The following is a 17,284-nucleotide window of genomic DNA, read 5'->3' on the forward strand; positions in this document are numbered from 1 at the left end:
CAATGATGATTTGAAAGCGAGGAAATTTGAGGATGGTTTGCGTCCTAGTTTACGATCTCAAGTTAAAGGGTTTGAGTTGTCGACCCTTGAGGGAGTAGTAACGAAGGCACAGATTTTTTAGTCTGATTGGAACCAACAACAAAGTACTCATCCATCTACTTCTAATCAGCAAAGGAAGAGGAGATTTATTTCAAAGAATGGTAGTAGTTTTCAGTCCTTTTCACCCCCAAAGAGGCCTGCAGTTAGATATGATAATGCAGCCAGATCTAATGTCAGATCCCCAGTAACACAGTTTGTTCCTCAGCGACAGTTTTCCGGAGCCTGTTATAATTATGGTGGTGTAGGGCACCGTAAAAAGGATTGTCCCAATTCGCAGAAACAGCAGCCATATCAACCACCTAGACATCAGCAGCCCCAGCAGCAAAGGCCACCATATAGGTCACAGTATAGGTCCCAACAAAAACAGTCACAGCGGTGGCAAGGTAGACAACCCTTTTCCCTTCAGACGCAACCTAGTGTTTATGCAATCCAGCAGAGAGATTCTCAGACTAAGGGAGGAGTCATAGAAGGTATACTTATAGTATCATCCCTTTTAGCACGTGTCCTTTTCAATTTTGGCATATCACATTCATTTATAGCAGATAGTTTTTGTCAGTTGTTGGATTTGCCGAGAACATCAATAACCAAGGGATTAGAGCTCTCAACTCCTTTAGGGAAAAGAATGGTGTTGAGTTCTATATGTCAGGACTGTCCTATTTACATAGAAGAGTATGCCCTTCCAATCAATTTTTATGTTTTGGTGTTGTTAGAGTATGATGTGATTTTGGGAATAGACTGGTTATCTAAGTACCATGCAGTATTGGACTGTACAGCTAAGATAGTCACCTTTTCTATACCTGACCAGCCTTGATTTCAGTTTGTGGCTGATCCTAAAAATAAGTTTATAGAGACTTTGATGTCCTGTATTCATAAAGAGTCCAAAGGTGTATGTATTGAACAGTTACCAGTAGTACATGATTTTCCAGATGTTTTTCAGGAAATTCCAGGTTTACCACCTGTTAGATGTACAAAGTTTCGAATAGATCTTATCCTCGGCACTGCCCCTATATCCGAAGCCCCTTATCGTATGGCACCGTTAGAGTTGCATGAGTTGCAAAGACAGATAGATGAATTACGTTGTTTAGAGTTTATTCGCCCGAGTACTTCACCTTGGAGAGCGCCTGTGCTTTTTGTAAACAAGAAGGATGGTTCTATACGATTGTGTGTCGATTATAGAGGGCTTAATAAGGTTACGATTAGAAACAAGTATCCGCTTCTAAGAATAGATGATTTATTCGATCAGTTGAGTGGTGCGCAGTATTTCTCAAAGATAGATTTACGGTCTGGGTATCATCAGATTCGGGTTGGGGAGGAGAATATTCCGAAGATAGCTTTTGTGACCCGTTATGGACAGTTTGAATTTCAGGTTATGTCATTTGGTCTGACTAATGCACCTGCAGTATTTATGCAGTTGATGAATGAGGTATTTCGTCCTTATTTGGACCAGTTTTTTGTTGTTTTTATTGATGACATTTTAAAATATTCAAAGACAAGGGAAGATCATGAGTGTCATTTAAAGATGACGTTGTAAACCCTTCGTGCCCACCAGCTATATGCTAAGCCGGAAAAATGTGAGTTTTGGCAGGAAGAAGTAAAATTTTTGGGGCCCACAATTTCGAAGAATGGAGTTTCAATTGATCCAGCTAATGTTGAAGCAGTTTTGCAATGGAAACAGCCGAAGAATGCATCTAAGATTCGGAGTTTCTTAGGTCTAGCAGGGTATTACAGACGTTTTGTTAAAGGATTTTCTCGTATAGCTGCCCTACTAACTCAATTGACTCAAAAGGATGCAATGTTTGTTTGGAGTAGAGCCTGTGAGCGGGCATTCGAGGAACTAAAAACTCATCTTACGACAGCACCGATTCTCACTCTTCCATCTGCCCTCTCCCTCCTCGTTACGGTAGGTGAGAGGGAAATACTTTCCGTGGTAGTGCGTCTCAAAAGCGTCCCACGACCACACGTAACCAGGAGCAACGGTCTTAAGGACGCTGTCCCACCAGAGGCTGGCCTCCTTCTCGAACATGTAGGTGACCAGCTCGACTTGCTGAGTGCAGTGCAGTGGCTTCAGCATCTTAGAAATGCGGTCAAGCCAATACTCGGCCTCCTCGGGTCTGTGAGTACACACAAATGTAAGAGGTCGGAAGCGTTGAAATCACTCAAACAAGCCACTAGCACCCACGTTTCCAGCAGGGTGCACAGGTGGTGCAGGTGGAACCGTGCTCATGTTCTAGGCAAGGGCCCCTGCGATGGTGGTTCATATCTGCTGCTGCTGCTGCATAAGGAGCATCATCTGCTCCAGCCTATCAGGAGGAGAGGCCCCCTGAGGTACGTGAGGCGTCAAAGTAGAAGCGCGGTTTTGCTCAGGAACTAGTAGTGAAAAAGGAGTTGGCCCATTAGTGGGGCCAGTGGCCGGCTGAGAATCCGGCATAATCTCGTGAGTCGGGCCCAAACTAGGGTCTGTATGGCTATCGCTTAAGGGAGGTGCCCCGTCAATCGAGTCGCCTAGTGTAAGACGTGACATACCCCATGTGGCCTTAGGTGGCATTCCCTATATACAACATAGGGTGCAACATACGTGAGATTTAGCATACAACACTCAATTTCTCAAGCATTCTACACATTTCATAACAAAAGGAGCTACATGCATTTCGTTTAACCAAAATTGTCACGATACATGAGATATAGTTTTACATGAGTCATGATAGAAGATACATGTGAACTAATTTAAACAAAGCTTCAACACCCAAACACACCAACAACTCTACCATACTACTCAGCCTATCAAGGTTACGCCATAGAAACAAGAAAACAAGCAAGAAAGTGAACTAAAAGACGACTACACGTATGACTAGTCGTCCGAATCTGGTGATGGAGGAGGGGCACCCTTGTCCTGCATATAGCACAGGATAGCCTTCAAGGTGCGAGACACCTTCTTGAATTTTTGTTTCATGAAGGCCCTATTCTCCTCAAGCTTCGCCCGGGTCTCACTGACCTCCTGTAGCAGGGCGACCTGACCCTCCTCGATATGAGCCAAACGGGCTTCTAAAGTAGCCCGATCACTCTCGCGCTCCTATGTAGCAGGAGGAGAGCCCTTATCAGTGTCTTGGGCCTCCTCTTCTTCCTCTTCCTGCTCTTCCTCTTCCTCGCTTTCTTCCTCTATCTCATCTTCGCCTTCTTCATCACTCTCTTCCTCTTCACTTCTCGTCTCATCCACACTCTCATCGAGTCAGGCTTGACGTTGTCATGGCCCAATATTCATGTTGTTGAGAGTTGTGTCATTGATGAAATGGATCGGCGCAAGCCTCTCTGAGCCAAGTCTGTAGCCGAATTCACGAGCAAGCTTGCATATAAGTCGGCCAAAAGGGAGTGAAATATCTGTCCTGGGAGAGCGTGTAGTCTGAACTATCTGTAATAGGACGTAAGTAGGCAGACACAGCTTGTCTCCTTGCCCAGCTCGGTATAGGAAGTCTACCATCAGACACGTGCATTCGCTGCGATTGCTCCACCTGGGATACACATTGTGCGTGAAGATGTGGTGGAGCAGGCGGAAGTCGTGAGTCATCTTGGTCGCTAGGAGGCAGTTGCCTCGACTCCATTGGACCAGTCGGCCACAAAGAAATCGTGTGCGACGATCTCTTTCACACACACTCCTGAGATTTCTCTCGCTAGCATGTACCTCTCCACGCAGCATCCCCATGATCCGGGCTATCAAGTCCACTTTGACAATGGCTTCCCGCCTTCCCACAGGGATAGAGAACTGCAAAGGCTCCAGCAGCGGCTCTCGTTTATAGGCATAGAAGGCTCAAACAGTGCTCTCATTCGCCCGAGACTTGCCCTCAAATATAGGACCCCACCTGGCGTCCAACAAAAGATCCATCGCTGGATAAAGCCCAAATAGTTTCTCGTCCACGTGTGCTTCAAAGAAAACCCTACGGCCTTGAAGCCTTCCATGTGCCATATCCGCCAGTAGAGCTCTTTCGAGAGGAACCTGAGGATCGAGATCCCGCTTTGTCCTGATCTCCCGATCGACGCTTGAACCCGATTTCCTCCTGGGACGGGTAGGGCGGCTAGGCCCGACTTCATCCGTGGAAGCCCTCTTCTTCCCCATGAGGGAAAGGAGTGTGGAAAGGGAGAAAATCGCCGTCATGAGCTCGAAAAGAGCCATTTGAGTGAAACAAGATGGAGGGATAGAATGGGTTGTTGGACTTTGAGATTTTTAAGACACAAAGTAGGGTTTGTGTGCTCAAATGGAAGGAAATGAAGGAGATAGGAGATGGGTTTGAGGGATATGATGGAGAATGGGTATGTAGTGAAGAAGAAGAAGATATTATGAGAATGGAGGGAGGATTTGAGGTGGGAAAATGAGATTTTTTGAAGTTTGGAAAGCTTGGAGGGGTAGAATTGAGGGAAAAGAAGCAAATGGGGGTGGTATAAGGGTCCCTACACGATTTCGTGGGCCTCACTAGCATGTACATTGGCCGGCCCGCTGTCCGTGGACCGCGAGGTTTCGCGGTTGGGGCGATGTCATCGCCGTCCACTGGGCATGTGGGCTTAGGTGGAGTAGTAAAGAAGAGAATGCACGTTTCCATCCTAGCTAGAATTGATGTTCCTAAAACATAGGTAGCTCAACTCTTCAGGATTGATTGGTATAGGTAAAATTTTAAAACTGTTCATCAAGAGTTTGATATCAAGAAACTTGGTCCTTTGTGGTATATTTTGGGCATTGAGATGGCTCAATTGCATCAAGGGATACCATCTCTCAACAAAAATGTCCCCTTGATTTCCTCCATGACTCCGGGCAATTTGTTCCATGGCAAGTGGTTACCTTAATTGAGCAGAATCGCATCTTCAGTTAAACAGTGGAGACCTATTATCATATGTTGGAATGTATAATCAGTTGGTTGGGAAGCTCATCTATTAGACAATTAGGAGAGAAGAAATTGCCTATGTTGTTAGAATTGTTTGCCAATTTATGCATGTTCCACACTCATGCCATGTAAATGTTGTTTATTGTATCATACAATACTAGGAAAAAAAAAAAACCTCTTGGGAGGTCTTCTATATTCTACACATGGTCATCTAGATGTTGAAGTTGATAATGATGCTAATTAGTGCGGGTCACAAACAGAAGGACAATCTGCAACTGACTGTTATATGATGATGGATAGCAATCTTGTTACATGAAAGGTAAGAAACAACCAGTTATTGATCGTTCTAGCAGAAGGTATGAGTATTGTGCTATGGCTCATGGATCTTGTGAAATCCTTTGATTGAAGACCTTGTTGATAGAATTGGAATCCTCACTACTCCTTCAATGATACTCCATTGCGATCACTTGGCCGCAATTCATATCTATGCCAATCAGGTGTGAAAATGAACATGACAAACACATTGAAGTCTACTGTTATTTTCATAAAGAAGTGTCTTCGAAGGAAGAGGAAATGTAATATTAGAAAGCAAAGGATCAGCTTGTTGATCTTTTGACTAAAGAAATTGTTTGTCATCAGCTTCACAAGGCTTGTCACATGCTGGCCATGATTGATTTTCATGCTCCAGTTTGAAGGGGAGTTTAGGAAGATGCATAGTTATGCATGTGTAGTCATGCAGAGTACTGTTGCATTTATTTCTTGTCTTTTTGTACCACTGTATTATGTAGTTTCATGAAGTAACAAACTCATCGCGTCCTTTATATCAAGAAGAGAGAAAAGTCAATAAGACTAACACAAATCATTTAGCCCTTGTTCTCTTTGTTCCTCCTCGTCTCTATTTGTTTCCTCTTCATTTCTCGTAGATATCTACTCTTTCTTCTTTTCCTACATATCAACTTCCCTAACATCACTTTTTAGCATATAGACCCCTATGCACCATCAAATCTTCACATTGGCATCAGAATGAACAGTCAAACACTTCAAAACGACATACAAAATGCAGATCTAGAGATCCACTCAAACATAACGCAAAAATTGTTCCATAGAGCTGAGCACCAAAACTGTTCTATAAAAAACATCACAACATCCACAGTTGATTTGAAAGCCTAGCTCCTGTAAATTGCAATTTTTCATTACGGATCAAAGCAATGCACCGAATGCCCTAAAAAAAAAAAAAAAAATTCCCCATTCAATCCATAGTGACCAGAAATCAGAAGTGTATTTTTCCCAAAATTTACCTTGAATCTAGAAAAAACATATCTCTAAAAACTACAGAAAAGCATCCAAAATTCACAATAATTCCTCTAAATTCGTCCACTAGCAGTAGTTATTTCCTTCCGAATGGCCCCCGATGGTACAATGATGGCGTCATTAGTACAGTTTGATGACATCAATAGTGGCCACACTAGATTTGTCTTCGACCAGCACTTCCCCACTTTGATACCATGTTGTAGGAAGATTGAGGTACCAAGAGAAATAGGCATGTGATTATGAAGAAAGGAGGAGGAGGAGAGAGAGAGAGAGAGAGAGAGAGAGAGAGAGAGAGAGAGAGAGAGAGAGGATTAGGGCTAAAATGGTGTGCCAGTCAGTGTGACTAACACATTCTCTTATTAAAATACAAGATCAGAAGACCACAAACAAGAAAAGATACAACAAATATATTCTTATTCTTACTCTTTTCTCTCTACACCTCCAAGGTTCAAAAGGTGAATTGGTGCCTTAGATGAAACTGAGGATTTTGCAAGTAAATATGGTTTGATATTAGGTTGGTTCTAGCACCAGAGCATTTTAAGATGTTGCACAACATATGGATGGAAAACATATGCCCATGTTACCTTGCCCTTCAAATTATAGTTCTTCTCAACATGTTATATGTCATTTCTAAGTGGAATTATCTTGGATATTCAATGTGGCAGAGAGGTATTTGTCAAAAATAGCCAAAAAACAATTGGCATGAATTTTGTCAGAATGAAGTACCATTCATTGCCAAGTTGGCAATAGCCCCCGAAGCAACTCGCTGAATTGTTGCATTCCCTGATGACCCCAAAAGCATGAGAAGTGAATCTAAACCTCCTTCCTCAACAATCTTTTCCTGGTTTATGTCTGCAAGAATTATAAATAAATAAATAAATAATCTAAACATATATTTGACCATGATGTAGAACAACTCAAAACTAACAAAAAGAAGTGGTGCTTGAGAAGGAAAAGTAACGAACCCTTTTCAATATAAGAAAAGTTTGAGGTTTTTGTAAGAACCAAATCAAAAGCGTCCATGAGAGAGAGAGAGAGAGCGAGGGAAAGCCAAATCGAAAGCAAATACATGTTTTTGTTTCTTATTTTGTTATATAGAATCAAATAATGCATTTGAATATCTAAGAAATACATGCTTAACACGAATTTATCCTTCCAAAAAGAGAGTACAAAGCTAAAATATAGTGAGCTCAAAACATTGCTATTAGCCAGGAAGAACTTACAAAGATTAGTGGGAGAAATCTTCTCAACGGAACTTAATGCCCTTTCTTAAGTTGAGTTCATGTACAATTAGGGTGTAATGGGTTGGGGGTTGGACTAACTTCAGGTCAAGTTAGCTCGGGTCATGACAAGGATGGGTCCAATCCAAACCCAATCCACCTAACCCATTTAATTAAATAAGTATAACAATATAATTAGAAAAATATTGTCATTTTGTAGAAAAATATAAAAGTATCAACCACAACTCTTAATCAATACAAAATCAAACCCCTATTATAACCAAATTACAACCATCATAACCAAGTTTAGGGCTTTATAAACTTATGTTATATATTATAAATTTAATATATGGGTTTTGCTAACGACCACACCTTCGTGAGGACGTTCGTTATGTCCCCAAAGCTTTTGACAGGCACGTGGGGGGCTCAATTGTCATCGATTGAATTGTCCATTCTTTCATAAAACAGAGGCAAGTAATGATGCAAAAATAATGCCAATCAAACGATCCTAAGATTGAGAGGATAAATAAAATAGCTCCAATCAGCATTGTGAACCATCCATCCTTGCCGATCGAGCGTGATCCGAATTTCCCATCCCTTTTTTGGCCGATAGCGATGAAGGAATAGATGCATCGAACTGATCGTGTCACCCTCCGCAATTGGGAGAAAGGACTAAATCAAATCCTATTGATCCCACTTTGTATTGCTTATGATTCCAAAGTAGAACTTTGATTTGATGATTCAAACTATGTGATCTATGGCTCGTACAGACTAGACGGTTGTAATAAATTGGCCTCATCCATAGGGTTGGGATCATCCGATCAGCTTGATTCTTCCACCATAGCTTGCTCCCAATGATACTATTGAATGAACAGTCCTGATCGATGATCAAGGGTCCCACGTTCCAGTGAAAAGCTTTGGGGACGTTGCCAACATCCCATGAAGGCGGGGACATTAGTAAAACCATAATATAATATAATATAATTAGCATTTAAGAAGAGAGAAGGGGCAGACCATATTCATGACCCATTGGGTCCAGCATAACAACCCAACCCATTTAATTGTAGGTTGACTAAACACAACCCAAACCCAACCCAAACAAGAAATGGGTTGACCCAAACCCTGACTTTCTAGGTTCAAGCGTGGGTCAAGTTTTGTCATCCCTATGTAAAATAGTATGGTCAGCCGATCAATAGGCAAGTGCCATTTAAAATGGTTTACAAGTAGTGTCAGTGGTAAACTTCAAAAAATAAAATAAAATAAATGCAACTAAGAATAGCGACACCAAATGCACATAGATTCCTTGAGGTGTTTAAAATGACAGAACAAGTCATCGTACACCGTCATTTGTAATGGTTCTTGATTAGAAATTTACAACATTGAGTATTAAAGAGATTGTCCGATAAAGTGCATCTTATAGATCTTCCAGAACTCCAAATTTTCTCATGTTCAACATAAGTTATATGTATGAGATACACGGTAAGATGGAATCACTTTTGAATAACCAAGGGGCTTATTGGAGTAAAACAAGAAATCCTGTGAAGCCTAAAAATAAAATGAAGGTAATTGTTGACATGTAAACTACAAGGCTCATAGAAGCAATTAGATAGCCAGATACGAATACTGATATAAGACCATCCATTTCTTAGGAATGAAAGATGTGGAAATAGATAGGGGTATACCGAGAATGATATATTTAGCATGCATATGCACACAAGAATGCAAGAAATTGTCAAGATTGTCAATAGTAATGTATCTATAAAATATAATTCAGTTAAAACATATCTTACAAGCATCCACTACCATTCCAGCTATGGTGTCAAAATCTGACATGATGTGTTGTGCATATGCAGTATCTAGGTGCCATAGATTACAGGTGGTAGTAATGCAAAATTGTCTGTTGGCAAATTGTACAGGGTTTGATGAAGAACTCTTTCAATTTTACATGAAATTAGACTTGCTGGAGTCGAGTTTTCCATGTCCTGAGGGGAATGATGTGATACAAAATATTCATTCCCATCATACAGCTTTCTGGATGTCTAGAGATTGATTACAACTCCTTACACAAACTAGCAGTCCCATGGGTGGATGCAATAGGCCAAATTGGTTAGAGCTCAATCAGTTGAAGGATCTATTCACATCTTAAATACAAAGAAGGTGATGATTGCAGCTCTAAAATCAGAGATTCTGATATCAAAAGGATGGCTATGTAGACATCTGTCACCAGCAGAATATGGCTGTTTTCCTATTTTCTCCAATTTAGACGAGTCTTTTTTTTCTTTTTTCTTTTTTGTTTATTTTAACCTTCTAACAGTTGTGTGGGTTATTATTGGGGTCAATGGGTGATTGAAACATAGAAGCTTCTCGGGAATTCAATTTGATTAAGGTTTGCATCATATGAGGCATTCATTATGAGGATCAACAGGTTCTTTTGATTTCTAATTTGAAATTTTAACCGTTTTCACTCCATAAGGCTAGTTTCACCTTATATATCTTGTTGAGAATTCATGTTCCAAGCCTTCATGTAGGCTTTGCCGCTTAGTTGGTCAATCTTGTTTTATTTATCCCTATTTGATTGTGATGGTTGAGTAAACCACTTACATCATCTTCTGGTTAACAAAACCTGAGAGTTTCGTGCATCTGTCACTTTTATTTTTACTTAACCACAGCAATGCAGTTGGCCAATCCTGAACTTAAAATTGTTGTTGGCAACTGATTGTTATTGTCAGCAAGTCCATTTAATATTGCTACACCCCCAGCGACCTTGAGGTGGGCCTCTAATTTGATGCAATTAAGCACATTGAACACATCAAGTGTACTGTCAAGGATAATTCTTGGAAGTCCATTACCAAGATGTAAATATTATTAACTTGAACATAATGACCACAGAATAAGAATCAGCATCCTTTTCTATGAGAATCAGAAATATTGTTTAACACATGAACTTTTCAAGCATTGATTCAACAATATGAATAAGCATTTTGTAGTGTAGAAGCATATGAATATATTTCAATTTCTTCCCATCAAACTTATATAAGTTCTATTACAAAACACGCATAATAATATTGTTATTTTATGAATCAAATGTGTGTTTGCATGATTCAGTCAATAATAAAGAAATAATGGCTAATCAAAGGAGGGCACAAGCATCCTTTTCAAGTCAAGAAATACAAAGTTTCTAAGCAGCAGTGTCTGCAGTACATGGTAGCCTTTTGATGCTACTCAAGGAAAGAGATGGTGAGATGTCAAACAGGAAAAAGATGAACTATGAGCTGAATACAGCTTTCTGAAGCAGTCGAAAACAGAATAGGGATAAAGTATCATGACATGATATTAACCTGAAATTCATAAGATGCATGCGCTCAAATAAACATCCAAAATTATGGAAGTACCTTCAGCAGCAAGGTTGGCTACCACCTTCGCGGCATGGATTTGAACATCCAAATCTTCAGATCTTAATAAAGATAACATCTTTTGAAGACCAACTGAATGTCAAGCCAGCCAACCCCAAAATTAGGAAATCCAAAGAGTATACAACAACAGAGTAGTTGCAAAATAATACTATTCAAGAGTACAGTAGGGAAAAAGTTTTGCCTTCTTCAAATATCTTCGCAATAGTGCCCTTGTGACCAGATAAAGTCTCTCTTGATTGATTGGAGTAAAGTAAACTCATGTGCCCTGAATTTACTCTGCCAGAATTTTCTTTCATATATGATTTTTTAGCCTGCCATACATTGAAATACAAAACGTGGAAACATGAATTTGATGCCCAAGGAATGCAACACTAGCAACTTTGTACATACTGAGAGAATAAAACAATTTACCTCCACATCAAAGTTGTTCTCTGCCACAGGCTTCTTAAGGTTGACAATCTCATCCTCTAGACACTTTCTTTGCTTTTCTTCATCTGAGAGTCTTTTTAGTGCAGTTCGAAGTTCTTCATATAGCATTTCCTTATATAAACACAAAATATCAGCCAATGTCTTGTGCAAAATGCAAACAACACCATGAATTCCTGAGGATTAGTACCATTGCTGACCATCAACCCAAAAGTCAGTTTTCCTCAACAACTTCTAAAAGCACGAAGCTTGATCTAAGCTTATAAAAATTAAAACTTTTTTGGTTAAAGCATCTGATATGTCAACCATACCTTTCCTGATAATAACTCTTCATTTTCTGTTTTTAAAGACTCAAGTTCATTTACAGCCTTCTTATGCAGCTGATGCATCTCTTGTAACTTCAATTCAAGATCATTGATCTCCTTTTGCCCTTTAATCTGAACAGAACGATTTCTTCTATAAATAAGTGAGAAGTATTAGCAGCTCAAAATCATTTCAATACGAAATATCAGACACAATTTTGTAAGAAACACAGATATTGAGGACAGCATGTCAAGAAGAAGCTAGAAAGCTTTATAACATATTGTTAAGATACTATACATTGAAGATTTTGATATGGCGAGATACTACATGTTCATCTATTACAAGCATATTTGTAAGCAAGGAACTTATGATTATTAAAATTAAATAAACACAATAACAAAAAAAAAAAAAAAAAGAAAGAAAGAAAATCTACTAACACATGTTATAAAAGGTGGGAAATGTGGTTTTTACTAAGGGGATTTTTGCCAAGGGCCTGTATGGATTCATGTAAAGGAAAGGAAACATTGTTTCCCATAAACCTCACTTTCCATTGTTTGTCAAGCCTTACTTTGTGGGAATGCTTGGGAAACACCATTTCCCACCTTCTATCTTTGTTGGATTATAAACAAATTCATGTTCCCACCTCCACCCCTGAGCAAAGGATTTTCCCACTATGGAAGGGAAAATGGGTTTCTCAAGAGTTAACCCAAATGTGCCACCATCCACCTTCAATGGCCTCACGTGTGCCATATGAGCTAATGTTCATCTTCAGTAATGCCCCACACATACCATTATGCCACATGTCTCACCATCCATCCTCTATTGTGCCCTACATGTGCTAATGTGCCACATGTTGCACCATTCATCTTCTCTTGTGCCCCGCATGCGCGAAGCACCTCACATGCACCCATGTGCCACATGAAATCATTCATTTTGATCGCTCCTTATATGTCACATGTGCTAATGTGCCATGTGCACGAGTGCGCCATCTAGCTTCAAGTGCTCACATGTTTCAAATGTGCCAGTGTGTGTCATGTGCCACATGTGCCACTAATCTATACATCTTCAAGCACATCACATGTGCCACAATTCATCTTCAAATGCCCCTCATATGTCACAGATACAACATGTGCTGCTGCCCATCTTCAAGCATCCCACATGTGCCACACGTGCTAATTGGGAACATGCTAGTGACTACCTAGAATTTTTTCACACACACGCACGCACGCACAGATATATGTGTGTGTGTGTGTGTGTGTGTGTGAATAGAGTGCCAGACAACATATTTGAAAATAGATGCTAATAATTTCTGGGAATATCCAGTTGAAAAACAAATGAGGAAAACAATGTTTCCTTTCCCACAGTTTCCTCGGAATAAGATTTACCAAGAATACTATTTCCTTTCCTATGTTTTCCATGAATCCAAACAGGCCTAAGAAAACACGTGGGCATTTGAGCAATTTTATGAAATAAAACTCAGAATATTGGTACCCATTACTCCACATGGTCATTTATGTTTGCATTTCTTGTTTGTTATTAGAAGCAGATGATATGCATGTTTCGCATCCTTGTTTCATACTTCAGGGAAAAAAAATGAAAATATAAATTTACCTGCAGTGATCTTTGATGGTCACTTAAGAGTATCTTCACTTCAGACAGTTCTTCTTGTGCACTTTCAGAACGAGAATGCTCATCTTCTATTCGTTGAAGCAACTCTGCAATTTTCTTCTCATACATCTGAGTAGTGTCTGCAAGTACCTTCTGATACGTGAAAGTATCAAGTTGGTTCTGCTACTAACAATAAAATCAGTTTTAGGGCTAGATTTCACGTTGGTAATAACTTTCAGAATGATATGAAAGCTCGTCAATATAAGAATCAAGAAAAGAAATTGGGAAGTAATAAAATGGAAATGTGTATATATGCGGAAGATGAAATTGATAAGTAATGCAAACCAAGGCCTAACCCTAAGAAGAGATGCGGGCAAACGCTCAAGCATCAATCCAGGAGGAAACTAGGATCAAAGTGGGCCCAAAATAGTCCCAAACGGGACCCCGTAACCAATGTTGTCAAAATCGTTATCGTATCGTAAATCGTAGTAGGGTTTGAATCCTATCAGATAGTAAATTGTATTGTAAATCATAAGATTTTTTACAATTTTCTTAAAATTTTGGAAAAAAATTATGAAAAATATAAATAAATCAGATTTTTTTTAGCTCATTTATCTTCCTTTTGCTGTCAATGTGCACCAAGTAATACCATGTCATGATGGTGTTAAAGGATTCTTATTCCTTTTTCTTTTTCTTTTTTCTTTTTTTTGTCTTCCATGAAAATTTACTTCAAAAAACATGCAAGGGTCTTTTAATAATTTATGTTCTTGTTACCTTTCTTGAATGTAGAATCACAGTAGAAAAGTAGCCTCTACCGACAAAGAAAGATATTTTGATTTCTAAATATCATTCCATAATACATTTAAGTCAACATGATTATAACCAATGTTTTAAATATCGTTATTGCATAATGAATCGCACCCTTGGAATACGGATACATATCGGTTATCACATGGGATATATCGGCTGTATCGCGTAATGTATCGTTGTTGTTGGGAAACATTGGAACATTGGGAAATTAAACAATTTTTTCAATCAAAATTCAAGGATTGTTGAAAAAGGTATCAATACACATATAGAAATCAAAACATTACAAAAAACAAAAGTGCACATAATAGGGGTTTCCTTTGTATGGGGTCCTAATATATGCACTTTTCAACTGAACCGATGCAAGTATATTCAAAGTTTATTCATATAATTTATAAACATAAGAAGGCATGTATGGAAACACAAGCAATACATTCAAAAGCAAAAGAAGAATCACTAGATCAAGTTACTTACATGTTTAATTTTGTGTTTAGATGCAAAGATTGAAACTGATTTGTGAGAAATTGAGAAATTTCAATTCGTCTCAATTTTCCGCAACTTGACCCATCTCCCCCAAATCTCGAAATCAAAGTTCCAAATCCAAGATTTTTCATGGAAAGCATGAAGAATTATAGATTTGTAACCATTTGATACTGGCTTAATGTGATTTACAAAAAAAAAAAAAAAAAATGATAGAAAATCGAAAATGCTCTCTGGATTGAATAGGTGGGATATATCGACACTACCTATGCGTCTTGTATCGCACAAGTGGGATACAAGATATATCGTGAGATATATCGGCTAATATTGTCGATATTTAAAACACTAATTATAACCATCCATAAAAACATTACAATTAAGTCATACATCAATTTGGTGTTTGATGGGGACATCACACACACGCACGCCGCCCCCTACGCATGTACGCCAGGAGGAGGGCCCCACAGTCGATCTGGATCGATGACGACATCCAGGGAGGGCCTCCTAGTTAGAAGACGGAGTTTTGGTTCATTGAAGTGGGCCCGATAGTCAAGTAAAGCCCATCATGAGATCTCATGATCGTGGCCCACTAGTCTGATCGATCTCATATTTTTGGTTTTGCTTAATAATGCTATTTAGAATATCATGGACGGATTAGATTTCTTTAATTAGTTTTTATTTTGGTTTACTTCATTGCCAAGTAATAGATTGCGCACATGGCGTGAGTTTCGGGTATAGGTTTTTCTTATAAATAGGCACCCTTTGTAACTTTTTTATTCATTGAAGCTTAATAAAAATTATGTGTTTTTCTACTCCTCTGAGTTCTCGAGTTTTAGAAATCCAATTTGGTGCGAAGCCCTCCCTTCATCGAAAGGCTAACTACCGTGGTGCGAAGCCACATCGATCCCGAATCACCCCCATCCTCCACCACCTCTATTTCTCCTCTCCTACCACCATCCACGCTTTAAATCTGTCCTTTATTGCAACAGTTTTCCTCTTTACAGCAGAATTCCAAATTCTGGCCCTGCAAGATGGCTGAAACTTCGGCAGAGCACCACGTATAAACCGCGCATCCGATCGACACGAAACTTGGGAGTTTTGAAGCCCTCCCCTGGCCGACCAAAATGAAGGAAGCGCTTTCCACGTTCGGCGCCCCTTCGTACGTGCGGCCAGACCCCTGCGCACGTGGGACAGGCCTGGCCTGCTATCCGCGCGAGGGGACTATCTCCAGGTTCAGATATCCGCCTATTTTACTCCTCTCATACATATTCTCCCTAACCCTAACCCTAAATTGCATTACTTTCAATTTATTTGCCCCTTTTCTTACCCTAGGGTTCTTTGAATTGGAATTGGTGAATCCCTTGGATTAGGAATTAATTGTTGTGCATGTGTGGATGATTTTTACTTCCCTTTGAGTATCGTTTGGTCCATAATTTTACTGATCCAGCCCTAGCTTGTGTAAGCCTGGATCCACATAAATTCCCCTTGCTTGAATGTTTGAACTTTTGTGTGGGATGTGGAATTTTATGTGATTGTTTCTGAATTAGTATATATAAAGCCTGAGATCTTGCATATCATATTCAATTTTCATGTCCTGCATCAAATTTGGTATCAGAGCTTAGGGTTCTTATTGGGGAATGCATTATATGTTTAGGGTTTAGTTGTTTATGTCCATTACACATCAATTTTCATCATATATGGCTATTTAGAGGTCCATAAACCCTGACATAAGCTACTGAAATTTCTGTTATCCCCTTATTTGAATTATTTTAGAAATTAACTTAGCCCTCTATTTCTAGGTTTAGAAACTTTCCTTTTCTGTTTTTAGAAACTAATTTTTTAGAAACTTTCTTAATCTATTTTTAGAAACTAATTTCCTTTCCTTTTTCTTTTATTTAGAAACTAGTTTACTTTCCTTTTTTATATATATAGAAACTAACTTACTTTCTATTTTTAGAAACTTTCCTTTTTCTTTTTTAGAAACTAGGTTGCCTTTTTAGAAACTTTCCCTAATTTGTTTTTAGAAACTTTCCTTTTTTTGTTTTTAAAAACTAGGCTGTTTTTCTTAAGAAACTTTCCTAATTTGTTTTTTTAGAAACTTTCCTAATTTGTTTTTAGAAACTTTCCTTTTTTGTTTTTAGAAACTAGGTTGCTTCTTAAATTTATAAAAAAAAAAAAATTTTAAAAAAAATCTTATATTTTGACAACTATATTGCGAGATTTTGGTAGCGTTGTGCAGTTTTCCTCATATAGAGTCTCATAGGATCATTTAGTCCCATTTAGTTGCATATAGTCGTAGTAGGTCCTTAGGTTGAGTTAGCAGTTGTATGCCCACACGTACGAGTCGTGGTTTTAGCTTGCACCTACACTAAACATGGAACAATTGCAAGAGTCACTAAACAAGTTGTCCCAGCATTTGAGTCTTTGGGTAAGCGCTGGGAACAACATATAGACTAATGCTTTGAACAACTTGATGTGTGCATTACCCAACTAAAGACCTTCGCCAGGACAAACCCCACCAATGGGGAAGATGCCCAATCTCAAGCAGGTGGCCAGGAGGATAGACCAATGAATGGAGGTGGCCAAGGAATCAGTTATGGGCGTGCACCCACCCCATGAGGGACATCAAGACCACTATTTTGAGTGGTACAACATGTATAGCCTTATGGCTAGAGAGAGTGCACCAGAGGCTAGTATAGAGTTACCCACTGAGGCCATTCCAGTAGTGGATGAGTTTCGTGATGTCTTT

The 17,284-nt window shown here is 39.2% G+C and overlaps 1 protein-coding gene across 4 annotated transcripts in view; it reads right to left on the reverse strand.

Annotated features, from left to right (window-relative positions):
- Nucleotides 1-17,284, reverse strand: part of LOC131230990 (kinesin-like protein KIN-UA) — an 89,358-nt gene that overhangs the window by 25,967 nt on the left and 46,107 nt on the right. For 2 of the 4 annotated variants that reach the window (XM_058227033.1, XM_058227036.1), the window contains 6 exons: nt 13,252-13,431; nt 11,649-11,774; nt 11,323-11,451; nt 11,093-11,222; nt 10,891-10,983; nt 7,005-7,130 (listed from right to left, as the gene is read on the reverse strand). In XM_058227033.1, the coding sequence (XP_058083016.1) occupies nt 7,005-7,130; nt 10,891-10,983; nt 11,093-11,222; nt 11,323-11,451; nt 11,649-11,774; nt 13,252-13,431 (784 nt within the window). The remainder of the gene's footprint in view (nt 1-7,004; nt 7,131-10,890; nt 10,984-11,092; nt 11,223-11,322; nt 11,452-11,648; nt 11,775-13,251; nt 13,432-17,284) is intronic. The other 2 variants (XM_058227034.1, XM_058227035.1) reach the window with 2 other exon arrangements.

Source organism: Magnolia sinica, chromosome 17 (genome assembly GCF_029962835.1).
Source record: "Magnolia sinica isolate HGM2019 chromosome 17, MsV1, whole genome shotgun sequence".
Classification (NCBI taxonomy): Eukaryota; Viridiplantae; Streptophyta; class Magnoliopsida; order Magnoliales; family Magnoliaceae; genus Magnolia; species Magnolia sinica.